The 13684-nt window shown below is 41.3% G+C and overlaps 1 protein-coding gene across 2 annotated transcripts in view; it reads right to left on the reverse strand.

Annotated features, from left to right (window-relative positions):
• Window positions 1-240: 240 nt before the first annotated feature.
• LOC132819066 (SERPINE1 mRNA-binding protein 1-like) overlaps window positions 241-13684 on the reverse strand; it is a 47771-nt gene continuing 34327 nt past the window's right edge. For both annotated transcript variants that reach the window (XM_060830392.1, XM_060830390.1), the window contains exons 8-9: window positions 11017-11190; window positions 241-580 (exon numbers count right to left, since the gene is read on the reverse strand). In XM_060830392.1, the coding sequence (XP_060686375.1) occupies window positions 524-580; window positions 11017-11190 (231 nt within the window). In that variant the 3' untranslated portion in view covers window positions 241-523. The remainder of the gene's footprint in view (window positions 581-11016; window positions 11191-13684) is intronic.

The raw sequence follows: 13684 nt of genomic DNA on the forward strand, positions 1-13684 counted from the left end.
CCTCCCCTCTCTGCCCCCCCTCCTCTCCCACCATCTTCCCTCTCCCACCCCCTCTCTTCCCACTTCTTTTTGCAGTGTCAAATCAAACCAAATTTTCCTCAGGATACGTAGTTTCTTTTCCCTTCCTAAAGTAGCACAGCTCAGCAATATGATGGTTTACGTCAATGCAGCGACTAATTTCCTCCACGCATTTTTTTCCGAGCATGATTACAAAAAAACTAGCAATCCATGAAGAATGAATAATTTCTGAAAATTTATTATGAAAACAGCTTTTTCCCTCTGCTACCATTTACTTTTTTTGTGGATATAAAACCAGCTACCAACATTTGTTGCTTCTGTGTAGCAAGAGAAGTCCATTTCAACAATTCCAGTGGACAGTTCGTAGGTACGGATGGCATGGATGACAGTTTTTTTTTCCTTTTTTTTCTGTTAATATATTAGTTGAGACAGGTTCCTTAAGCATGCAAGCCTCTTTGAGGGGCCCCCCTCCCCGAGGACTTCAGGCCAGGCTGACAACATCCACTTAGGCCAGGGCTGGAAAAGCTTCTGGATCATCAACATTTGGAACAGAGATGCTTGACTGCAAAATGAAAAGAACATTTGGTTAGAAATTTCAATTAAAAACAATACAAAACTATAAAATGCAAATTCAGAAGTTGATTTGAAAACAATATAAATCCTCTCAGACGTCCAGCTTTCCAGTCTTTTATTTAGCAAGTCTCATGTAATTCAAAATAGATCATTTCACTGCAATCATGCTAAGAACTTGAAGGAAAGCCAGTGCTTCCAAATAAACCATTGGACTATAACATGGTGTTGTCAGAATTTCCAATTTGTACCCTCCAGTTCAAGACTGACATCTCCAAAACAGAAGAGCAGTTTAAGTTTGTCAATTAACATCAAACTCATGATGTGTTCATTGGCACATTGTTACCTGGGAAAGTTTGCAGTGTGCAAAGTGGTATCAAGTTTCCAACATTACAAGTGACGATGCTCCGAAAAAAAAATGAACACTCAAAGCAGTCAGTCATACAGCACAGAAACAGATCCTTCGGTCCAAACAGTCCATAATCCCATCTGCCTGCACTTGGCCCACATCCCTCACAACATTGCTTATTCATGGACTTATCTAAATGCCTTTTAAACTTTAACTCTACCCAAATCTAATGCAAAATATGAACCACTGCACAAGAAAATTGCCCCATGTCTTCACATCTGTCTCCTCTCACCTTAAAACTATGCCACCTAGTCTTGAAATTCTCCACCCTAAGGAAAAAGATAACTGCCATTCACCTTACCTACAGGCCTCATGATTTTATGAACTGATAGAAAGTTGAGGGGTGACCTTTCTATGCACTGGAAGTGTTCCCTTTGTTTTACCAAAGTGCAATACCACACATTTACCCAAATTAAAATCCATCTGAACTTTAGCTCATTGTTCCAAATGATCTCGACTGTGTAATTTTAGGTAACCTTTTGACTGTCCACTCCACCACCTATCTTTGTGTCATTCACAAACTTGCTTTCCATATTCTCATTTAAATAAAACGACAGACGCGGACAGAGCTCCAATCCCTGTGGAACGTTGCTGATCACAGGCCTTCAATCCAAAAAACCTTCCGCTGTTTCCTGTTGATACTGAATCCCATAGATTAACTTATTGGTCGACCAGGCAGAACCTTGTCAAAGGCTAAAGTCCAGTACTACTCTGCCCTCAATATCAATTTTCTGATACATTATTCCTCTCGCATAAAACCATGCTGGTCATCCATAAGCATCCCTGTCTCTCCAAATGCATATAAACACAATCTTTCCAAATCACTTTCAACAAGTTACCCACACCTAAAGTCAGACTCAAAAGGTCTATAGATCGCTGTTTCTTGTTACATCCCTTCTTAATCAAAAGGCACAACATTAGCCACTCTCCAATCATCTGATATTTTATCCATAGTTACAGATGATGCAGAAATATTTCTGCAAGGGGCCCTGCAATTTTTCTCCCCAACTTCCCACAATGTTTTGGGTTACACTACATCAGGCCCCAGAGATTTATTCACCTTTATAATAAGGCCTCCAGCACGTCCTCTTCCGTAATGTGAACGGTTTTCAAAACCACTATCTTGTGAGTTCTCTAGTCTCCACTTTACTCCACTGAAAAACCGGAATGCAATATTCATTTAATCTCTTGCCCATCTCCTGACACTCGGCACAAAGTCAACATCGTTGATCTTTAAGGGCCCCATTCTCTCTCTCGCTCTCTAGTTGCACTCTTCCTCTTAATACACTTGTAGAATCTCTATGGATTATCCTTAACTTTATATTCCAAGGCTTTCTCATATACTCTTTGCCCCCCTGATCTCCCTCAAGGATGCCCCTACATTATTTATACTTTCAAGAGATTCATTTGAATCAATTTATTTATGTTTAATATAGGATTCTTTTTTATTCTCGACAAGAAACCCAATATCTTCACTCCCCCTTATTACATTCATGTTGAGTAAAAGAATAACTCTTCATCCTCATTATCAAACTTTTGAAAGCCTCCCACTTATTAGATATCCCATTACCTGCAAACAGTCTACTCCAATCAATTTTTGAAAATTCTTGTCTCAATGTTAAAACTTGCCTTGGTCAAATTAAAAACATTAGTTGTTATGTAAGGCTTACCCTTTTCCATTACTATTTAAAGAAACAGAATTATGATCACTAACCCTACAGTGTTCTCCTACTGTCACTTCAGTCACCTGCCCTGTCTTATTACCCAAGAGAACGTCACATTTTGCCCCTTCTCCAATAGGAACATTTACTTTTGATAAAGAAAATTTTCTTGAACACAAATTCTTCATCATTCATATTGTTAACTTAATTCTTTGAAGAGCTAACAAGTAGGTTAGACCAGGAAAGCCAGTGGATGTTACCCACCTAGACTTCCAAAAGGCTTTTGATAAGACGCCTCCCAGGAGGCTACCGAGTAAGGTGAGGGCCCATGGTGTTCAAGGTGAGCCACTGGCATGGATTGAGGATCTACTGTCTGACAGGAGGCAGAGTTGGAATAAAAGGTTCTTTTTTGGAATGGCAGCTAGTGACAAATGGTGTCCCGCAGGGGTCAGTGTTGGGGCCGCAGCTGTTCACTTTATATATTAATGATCTGGATGAAGGGCCTGGGGGCATTCTGGCAAAGTTTGCCAAAGATACAAAGTTAGGCGGAATGGCAGGTAGTTCTGAGGAGGTAGGGGAAGCTGCAGAAAGATTTAGACAGTTCAGGAGAGTGGTCCAAGAAATTGCTGATGAAATTCAACGCGAGCAAATGCAAGGTCTTGCACTTTGGGGAAAAAAAAAGGAATACAGGAACGGACTATTTTCTAAGCGGTGAGAAAATTCATAAAGCCAAAGTACAAAGGAATCTTGAAGTGCTAGTCCGGGATCCTCTAAAAGGTTGACTTGTTGGTTGAGTCCGTGGTTAAGAAAGCAAATGTAATACTGCCATTTATCTTAACACGGTTGGAACATAAAAACAGCACTGTGCTGAGACTTTATAAAGACCTGGTCAGGCCCTATTTAGAATACTGTGTCCAATTTTGGACCTAATTCCTCAGGAAGGACATATTGGCATTGAAGCGTGTCCAGCAGAGGTGCACAAGGATGATCTCTGGAATGGTAGGCCTAACATTCCATGAACGGCTGAGGATCCCGTGATTGTATACATTAGAGTTTAGAAGGTTGTGGGGTGATCTAATAAAAACTTAGAAGATAATTCATGGCTTAGGAAGGGTGGACGCTGGGAATTTGTTTCCGTCAGGTGAGGATACTAGGACATGGGGGCACTGCCTTAGAATTAGAGGGGATCAACTTAAAAACGGAAATGAGGAGACACTTCTTCAGCCAGAGAGTGATGGGCCTGTGGAGTTCATTCCTGATGAAGGGCTTATGCCCGAAACGTCGAATTTCCTATTCCTTGGATGCTGCCTGACCTGCTGTGCTTTAATCAGCAACACATTTTCAGCTGTGATCTCCAGCATCTGCAGACCTCATTTTTTACCCTGTGGAGTTCATTGCCTTGGAGCACAGTGGAGGTTGGGATGTTAAACGTTTCAAGGCAGAGATTGATAAATTCTTCATTTCACAAAGAATTAAGGGATATAGGGAGAGTGTGGGTAAGTGGCATTGAATTGTCCATCAGCCATGATTGAATGGTGGAGTGGACTTGATGGGCCAAAACTGCCTTACTCCCACTCCTATGTCTTATGGTCTTATCCATAACACTAAGGTAGCCTGAGTTAATGTCTAGAAAATTAAAATCAGCAAATATTATTATTCTTACATATACAAAATAACCTCTTATCTGAACATCAATTAGCCCAATTTTGGATTATCCAAACAAGACCTCATGGTTCCATAAAAACATTGCCTGAGCAATAGCCTTCCCTCCTGTCTCGTTTGGATAATCAAGGTGGTTCTGTATCGGAAAATTGACGAGGGCACAGCAGTGAATGTGATCTACATGGACTTCAGTAAGGTATTTGAAAAGGTTCCACATGATAGACTGGTTAGCAAGGTTAGATCTCACAAAAGACAGAGAGGAATAGTCAGTTGGATACTGAACTAGCTTGAAGGTAGAAGACAGAGGGTGGTGGTGGGAGGGTTGCTTTTTCAGACTGGAGGCCTGTGACCAGTGGAGCACCACAAGGATCACTGCTGGGTCCACTACTTTTTGACATGTACAGAAATGATTTTAATGTGAACATAGGAGCTATAGTTAGTAAGTTTGCAGATCACACCAAAATTGGAGGTGAAGGGGACAGCAAAGAAGGTTACCTCAGATTAAAACGAAATTTTGATCAGATAGGCAAATGAGTTGAGGGGTGGCAGATACGAGTTTAAGTTAGATAAATTTGAGGTGCTGCATTTTGGAAAGGCAAATCAGAGCAGTGCTTATACTCTTAATGGGGAGGTGCTGGGGAGTGCTGAAGAACAAAGACCTTGGAGTACAGTTCATAGTTCCTTGAAAGTGGAGTCTCAGGTAGATAGTGAAGGCGGCGTTTGGTATGCTTTCCTTTATTGGTCAGAGTATTGAGTACAGGCGTTGGGAGGTCATATTGCGGCTGTACAGGACATTGGTTAGACCACTTTTGGAACATTGCATGGAATTCTGCTTTCCTTCCTATTGGAAGGATGTTGTGAAACTTGAAAGGGCTCAGAAAAGATTTACAAAGATGTTGCCAGGGTTGGAGGGTTTGTGATATAGGGAGATGCTGAATAAACAGGGACTGTTTTCCCTGGAACGTCAGAGGCTGAGGGGTGATCTTAGAGGCTTATAAGATCAAAAGAGGCATGGATAGGGTAAACAAACAAGGTATTTTCAAGGAGTTGAGAACATGAAGACATAAGTTTAAGGTAAGAGGGGAAGATATAAAAGGGAACTTTATATCTTTAACAGGGAACTTTACATGCAGAGGATTGTGTGTATGGAATGAACTGCCACAGGAAGTGGTGAAGGCTGGTACAACTGCATCTGGATGGGTATGTGAATAGGAAGGGTTTAGAGGGATATGGACCAAGGGCTAGCAAATGGGACTAGATTGCGATATCTGGTCAGCATGGATGAATTGGACTGATGGGTTTCTTTCCATGCTGTACACTCTATGACTCTCTCTCTCTCCACATATTTGTTCTTCAATTTCCCTCTGATTATTAAGCGGTCTATAGTACAATCTCATCAAGGTGATCATTCAGTTTTCATTTCTAATTTCAACCCATATTTTCTCACTGGACGATTTTTCAGAAATATCTTCCCTAGTTGTTCAGTAGTTGTGATAACAATCATAGAAAGGTTTCTTTCTAAGTTAAAGCTATTAAATCAGACAAACAGTGCACCGACCTCCACGTTTTGTTTGAAAAATGACAATTTTGGCTTTACTGATTCTGGTTTAGCAGATGTTGGAGGCTACTTGAACACAACCACACATGCCCAGAACTTAACAGGTTAATTCTGTGGAAAGACTCTTCCATCAAATACTGTGTACTTCAATACTTGGACCAGAAGCATTTTTTTTTCAAAAAATTTGCATGTTAAAAATTACATTTAACAACACAAAAACAAAGAACTTCAGATGCTCGAAATCTCAAAAAAAATTCTAGAGAAACTCAGCATGCCTAGCAGCATCTGTGAAGAGACAGCAAAGTTAATGTTTCAAGCCCAATTGCCATTCTTCAGAACTGACTGTGGCTAGGAGAATGTTAAGGAGGGCATTTTATGACAGGGAGCAATGCAATCCAGAGAGACAGAGCAGCAGTTGGGCATACAAAGGGATGGACAATGGTCAGCCTGGTAGAATCAATAGCTAACGGTGACCATTAGTAGCTGATAAGGGGTTGCTTGTGGTAGCAGCCCATGTGATCATAAGACGATGTGTGGGGTTGGGGAAATGACAGGCAGTAAAAGTATCGAATTTAATATTGAATCTAGAAGGTTGCAGGATCCTCAAGCAGAAAAATGACAGTGTTGGCCAGAGAACATAATGCGTTAAAGTGGGAGCTAGCCAGAAGCTCAGGGTCATTCTTGTAAAAAGGACAGAGGTGTTCTGTAAAGCAATCACTCAGTCTGCGTTTCATCTTCCCAATGTTAAGGAGACCACATAGTGAGCAGTAAATACAGACTAGAACTAATGAAATGGGGCCTTGGATAGTGGAGGGAGGATGTAAATGAGCAGGTATTCCACCTTCTGAGATTTCACAGGGAGATGCTGGGAAGTTTTTGGGAGTAGACATAAGGAAAATCCAAAGGGTTTTTACAGATATATTAAGGACAAAAGGGTAATTAGGGAGAGAATAAGGCCCCTCAAAGATCAGCAAGGCGGCCTTTGTGTGGAGCCCCAGAAAATGGAGGAAATACCAAATGAATATTTTGCATCAGTATTTACTGTGGAAAAGGATATATAAGATATAGACTGTAGGGAAATAGATGGTGACATCTTGCAAAATGTCCAGATTACAGAGGAGGAAGTGCTGGGTGCCTTGAAATGGTTAAAGGTGGATAAATCCCCAGAACCTGATCAGGTGTACCAGAGAACTCTGTGGGAAGCGAGAGAAGTGATTGCTGGGCCTCTTGCTGAGATATTTGTATCAACGATAGTCACAGGGGAGGTGCCGGAAGACTGGAGGTTGGCAAACGTGGTGCCACTGTTTAAGAAGGGCAGTAAAGAGAAGCCAGGGAACTGTAGACCGGTGAGCCTGACCACAGTGGTGGGCAAGTTGTTGAAGGGAATCCTGAGGGACAGGATGTACATTTATTTGGAAAGGCAAGGATTGATTAGGGATAGTCAACACGACTGTGTGCATGGAAAATCTTGTCTCACAAGTTTTATTGAGTTTTTTTTGAAGAAGTAATAAAGAAGATTGATGAGGACAGAGCAGTAGATGTGATCTATATGGATTTCAGTAAGGTTCCTCATGGGAGACTGATTAGCAAGGTTAGATCTCATGGAATACAGGGAGAATCCGCCATTTTGATGCAGAACTGGTTCAAAAGGTAGAAGACAGAGGGTGCTGCTTTTCAGGCTGGAGGCCTGTGAACATTGGAGTGCCACAAGGATCCCCCTTTGAATGGGTATATGAGCAGGAAGGATTCGGAGGGATATGGGCCGGGTGCTGGCAGGTGGGACTAGATTGGGTCCTCTACTTTTTCATTTACATAAATGATTTGGAGAAAGTGAGGACTGCAGATCAGAGCTGAAAAATGTGTTGCTGGAAAAGTGCAGGTCAGGCAGCATCCAAGCAGCAGGAGAATCGACGTTTTGGGCATAAGCCCTTCTTCAGGGCTTCCTGAAGGGCTTATGTCCGAAACGTTGATTCTCCTGCTCCTTGGATGCTGCCTGATCTGCTGTGCTTTTCCAGCAACACATTTTTCATAAGTGATTTGGATGTGAGCATGAGGTACAGTTAGTAAATTTGCAGATGACACCAAAATTGGAGGTGTAATAGACAGCGAAGAGGGTTACCTCAGATTACAACAGGATCTGGACCAGATGGACCAATGGGCTGAGAAGGGGCAGATGGAGTTTAATTCAGATAAATGCAAGGTGTTGCATTTTGAAAAAGCAAATCTAAGCAGGGAATGTTGCTGAACAAAGAGACCTTGGAGTGCAGGCTCATAGCTCCTTGAAAGGGCAGTAGCAGATAGATAGGATAGTGAAGGTGGCGTTTGGTACGCTTTATTGGTTAGAGTACTGAGTACAGGAGTTGGGAGGTCATGTTGCAGCTGTACAGGACACTGATTAGGCCACTGTTGGAATGTTGCGTGCAATTCTGGTCTCCTTCCTATCGGAAAGATGTTGTGAAACTTGAAAGGGTTCCGAAAAGACTTCCAAAGCTGTTGCCAGGGTTGGTGGATTTGAGCTGTAGGAAGAGGTTGAACAGGCTGGGGCTGTTTTCCCTGGTGCTTCAGGGGCTGTGGGGTGACCTTATAGGAGGTTTATAAAATCATGAGGGGCATGGATAGGATAAGTAGACACAGTCTTTTCCCTGGGGTGGGGGAGTCCCGAACTAGAGGGCATAGGTTTAGAGTGAGAGGGGAAAGATATAAAAGAGACCTAAGGGGCAACTTTTTCACGCAGAGGGTGGTACATGTATGGAATGAGCTGTCAGAGAATGTGGTGGAGGCTGGTACAATTGCAACAAGAAAGAGGCATCTGGATGGGTATATGAATAGGAAGGGTTTGGAGAGATATGGGCTGGGTGCTGGTAGGTGGGATTAGATTGGGTTAGGATATCTGGTCAGCATGGATGGGTTGGACCGAAGAGATGTACAGCATTGAAACAGACTCTATGACTAAGACCAAGGTATCAGGAGGGATGGTCCCTTCAGAACCTAACAAGGGAGGGGAGTGGATTACATCCAGAAAGGGCATGAATGCATGCTAATGATCCTTTGGGTGAGGATCAGGAGGAGGGATGAGTACAGAAGATGGTGCAGACACTGCTGAGGGCCCTGTCAACCATAGTAATGGGGAATCTTTGGTTGAGGAAGATGGAGGAGATTTCAGAGGCCCCCTTATAAAATCTAGCATCACTGGAACAGATTTGACAGAAACAGAATGCAATGGAAATGGGATGCAAATCATTTTCAACAAATAATTGTTAAATTTAATTTTGAGCAAGATCTGTAGATCGACCATCTGTGAACAATGTGGTCAAACTCATTATTTGCTGTCGAGAAGGGATTAAGCCCAAAACATCAATTCTCCGGATCTCTGATGCTGCCTGACCTACTGTGCTTTTCCAGCACCACACTCAACTCTAATCTCCAGGATCTGCAGCTCTCAACTTTCTCCTCATTTTTTGCTGTCACAGTATAGTCATAGAGCCAGAGTCATACAGCACAGAAGCAGACACTTCAGTCTAACCAATCCATGCCAAACATAGTTCCAAACTAGACGAGTCCCATCTGCCTGCTCCTGGCTCATATCCCTCAACTTTTTTGATTCATCTGCCTCTCAAAATGTCTTTCAAACATTGTAATTATATCCACATCCACAATTTCCTCAGGAATTTCATTCCACATGCACGCCACTCTCCGAATTTAAAAAAAAAGTGCCTATGTCTTTTATAAAAATGCTTCTCCTCTCACCTTAAAATCTGTCCCCCTAGTCTCGAAATTCCCCCATCCTAGGGAAAAGACAACTATCTATACCCTTCATTATTCTAAAAACTCTAACCTTCCCAGTAACAATTGCAATACAAGTTTAAATGAACATGTTCCTTGTTAATGTGTGCAGAACATACTTAAAATTGTTACTGATCAAAAAACTGAATCTTTGAAATAGACATTTATACTTGACTTGATTTTCAAAAGTCCTGAAGGTGCAACATACACAATTGAGGAGAATACTGCCTAAATACTACACAATAGTTACACTCTTGCCAAAAAGAACAAGCTCAATCAACCAAAAAGGATACAGAGCAAAAAGGGTATAAAAAGGTAAACACTGCTCATGGACAAAGATTTTCTGAACAACCACATTCTCCTACCTCAACTGATTATACGTACTCAAATAATTTCCACTTGCAGAACCTTTCACAATCACAAGGAAACTCAGTTTCAAAATTTCATTGGCTACAAACTGCTGTGAAACATACAGAACTGGAAAAAGGCATAATACAGAGATATCAAAGTGCCTCAAAGGCAATTAATAATTTTTGAAATACAATTGCTGTTGTAGTGAAGGTTCGCAGTCAATTTTCAAACAGTAAAGTGCTAATTGCAACAAGATGACAGTCAGTCATGGGTCAGGATCTTGGGAGAAATCACATGCTTTTCTTAAAATAACAGAATGGCAACTTTTGCATCCAACAACATTAAGACGACATGACAGCAGTGTCAGAGTCAGATTTTCTGTTTCAGACTCCTTTAAATACTTATGCATTGTACATGAAATTAAACTCGCACCCTCTTGACAAATCTTCTGTGGCAGTCAAGACTACTAGTATTCCAGGTTCTACCCAATTAGTTTGAATAAATCTGAAATTATCTGGTGGCTAGTGACTTCTTTCCTCCTCTCCCCAAGTGCTGACTTACACTCAAGTCATATTTCAGATACCTGGAACTTGATGGCATTGATCCAACAAACCAATATTCACCGTGTACGTATAGGGATGATTTAAACAAAGAAGTCACTGAAGTAACCACTGCCTCCCCAGTATTAGCAGGTTCCCATCTGCGTACATTGTAACAAGTGTCACTGACATTAATCAACAGGAAAAAAGTTGAAGAATATTTTTTCTTTCCCCAGTCTAACACATTAAATGGTATCACAACCAGTTGTTTTGTTATCTGAAGTGAAAACAACAGAAGTACCAGAAACAAGCAGAGTTTCTTCGAATCTCTACAATTAAGTAGAAAATCAGACCAAGTCATTATCCATGTGCAGCATTTGTATTCTTGTAAAGCGGCACAGTTTAACAACATGGCTTTGCAAAGTAATATTCGCATGTAATATTACACAGAGGTTCTGTCAATACCTTGTCAGTCCTCATTCCACGGACGCTCCTGCCACCACCACGTCCACGGCCACCTCGGCCCCCTCTGCCGCCACGGCCAGGGCGACCCAAATCACCAAAATTGATTTCCAGCTGGGAGGTTATATCATTTGCTGGTTTGCGGAAGTGATGTTCCAAAACAGATTCATCAGAGACCTAATAGAAAAGAAATTCCATCTGCATTTTAAACCTGAATGCATTAATTTCATGAATCACCAAACAAACACAAATATTGACATTTGCTCACTTAAACAACACACACACACACACACACACACACACACACAATATTCTCAGGAAATTCTCCAATGCATTTGGTTGCATGGAGTACCAAAAGTGTAAGTCTGCTGTTTCTCTAAAAAATCTTGGATTCACTTTCACATTTAAAATCCTTTGAAAGACTTGTGGGCCTACAGAAACAAGAATTTTAGTTAACACTGTTTTATCCATATATTTTTACTAAGCAGGTTTGATGTGATTTTAGAATTTGTTAAAGCTGAATGCAAACTCGGAAACAATGTACCACACAAAAAAGTCTTAATGCTCCATAATTAAATTTACACAAAATCCTTTTGCAAGTAAACAGCTAAGAGTTCGTTGTAAACTGCTTCAAGGGACAGCTTTTAATGAGCTTAAACTGCATTTTAAAAATACCATCCCTGACCAAATTAGCAAATGCAATGTACTTTGTTGATTTCTAAAAATATTTCAAGCAAGACATCCCTCAGTGAACAGTAATAAAAAGCAATTTCATTCAAAAGCCCCATGAAAATTATAAAAATATAAAATGCATGTTTTGATAAGCAGAAAGCCAAATTGTATAATTGCGTGGCATATCCTTAATGAACCAGTACACCAGAATTAACAATATTATTCCCAGCACAAAAAAGGCAAAAAAGCAAATGTACAAAGCAGCACAGAAGCCAACAACCTAGTCTGTGGCAAATTATTTTAACAGTCATCAAATTAGAATTTGAATCAAAAGAATGAGTATTAACCTCGTTTAAATGTATCACCATGCTGATGTCATACGACTATAAGGACTTGTCCAGCACAGGAAGAAATCTTTTAACAATTAAACTGCATTTACTTAAATGTAAGAGGCCTAACACGGAAGGTAGATGAACGCACGGCATGGTAGGAACATGGGACTGGGATATTATAGCATTATAGAAACTTGGCTCAGGTATATACAGGACTGGCAGCTTAATGTTCCAGGATACAAATGCTACGGGAAGGACAGAAAGGGAGGCAAGAGAAGAGGGGGAGTGGCGTTGTTAATAAGGGATAGTGTTACAGCTGTACTGAGGGAGGATATTCCCAGAAATACATCCAGGAAAGTTATTTGGGTGGAACGGAGAAATAAGAAAGGGATGATCACCTTATTGGGATTGTTTTATAGACCGCCTCACAGTCAGTGGGAAGTTGAGAAACAAATTTGAAAGGAGTTATCCGCAAGAAATATAGGGTGGTTATGGTAGGGGATTTTAATTTTCCAAACATAGACTGCGACAGACAGTGCTAAGGGTTTAGATGGAGAGGAATTTGTTAAGCGTGTACAAGAAAATTTTCTGCTTCAGTAAGTGGATATACCTAAAGGAGGTGCAAAACTTGGCCTACTCTTGGGAAATAAAGTAGGGCAGGTGACTGAGGTGCCAGCGAACATAATTCTATTAGTTTTAAAATAGTTATGGAAAGTGATAGACCAGATCTAAAAGTGGAAGTTTAAACTGGAGGGAGGCTAATTTTGATGGTACTAGGCAAGAACATTAAAAAGCTGATTGGGGGCAGGTGTTCGAAGGTAAAAAGATGGCAGGTAAATGGAAAGCCTTCAGAAATTAGATAATGAGAGTCCACAGACTATACATTCTTGTTAGGGTGAAAGGAAAGGCTGGTAGGTGTGCGGAATGCTATAAATTGAGGGTTTGGTTAAGAAAAAAGGAAGCATGTGTCAGATATAGACAGGAGAGATCAAGTGAATCCTTAGAAGAGTATAAAAGACAGTAGGAATATACTTAATAGGGAAATCAGGAGAGTAAGAAGACATGAGATAGCTTTGGCAAACTGGGTTAAGGAGAAGGGTTTTCATAAATACATTAAGGATAAAAAGATTATGGGTGGCACGGTGGCACAGTGGTTAGCACTGCTGCCTCACAGCGCCAGGGACCTGGGTTCAATTCCCACCTCAGGCGACTGACTGTGTGGAGTTTGCACATTCTCCCCGTGTCTGCGTGGGTTTCCTCCGGGTGCTCCGGTTTCCTCCCACAGTCCAAAGATGTGCGGGTCAGGTGAATTGGCCATGCTAAATTGCCCGTAGTGTTAGGTAAGGGGTATATGTAGGGGTATCGGTGGGTTGCTCTTCGGCGGGTCGGTGTGGACTTGTTGGGCCGAAGGGCCTGTTTCCACACTGTAAGTAATCTAATCTAATAACGAGGGAGAGAATAGAACAGCTCAAAGATCAGCAAGACAGCGTTTGTATGGAGCCGCAGGAGATGGTGGGAGATATGGAATGAGTATTCTGCATCAGTGTTTTCTGTGGAAAAGGACGTGGAAGATATACAATATAGGGAAATAGATGACGACATCTTGAAAATTGTCCATATCACAGAGATGGTGGCGCTGGATGTCTTGAAATGCAAAGAAGTGGATA

The sequence above is a fragment of the Hemiscyllium ocellatum genome, chromosome 9 (genome assembly GCF_020745735.1).
Source record: "Hemiscyllium ocellatum isolate sHemOce1 chromosome 9, sHemOce1.pat.X.cur, whole genome shotgun sequence".
Classification (NCBI taxonomy): Eukaryota; Metazoa; Chordata; class Chondrichthyes; order Orectolobiformes; family Hemiscylliidae; genus Hemiscyllium; species Hemiscyllium ocellatum.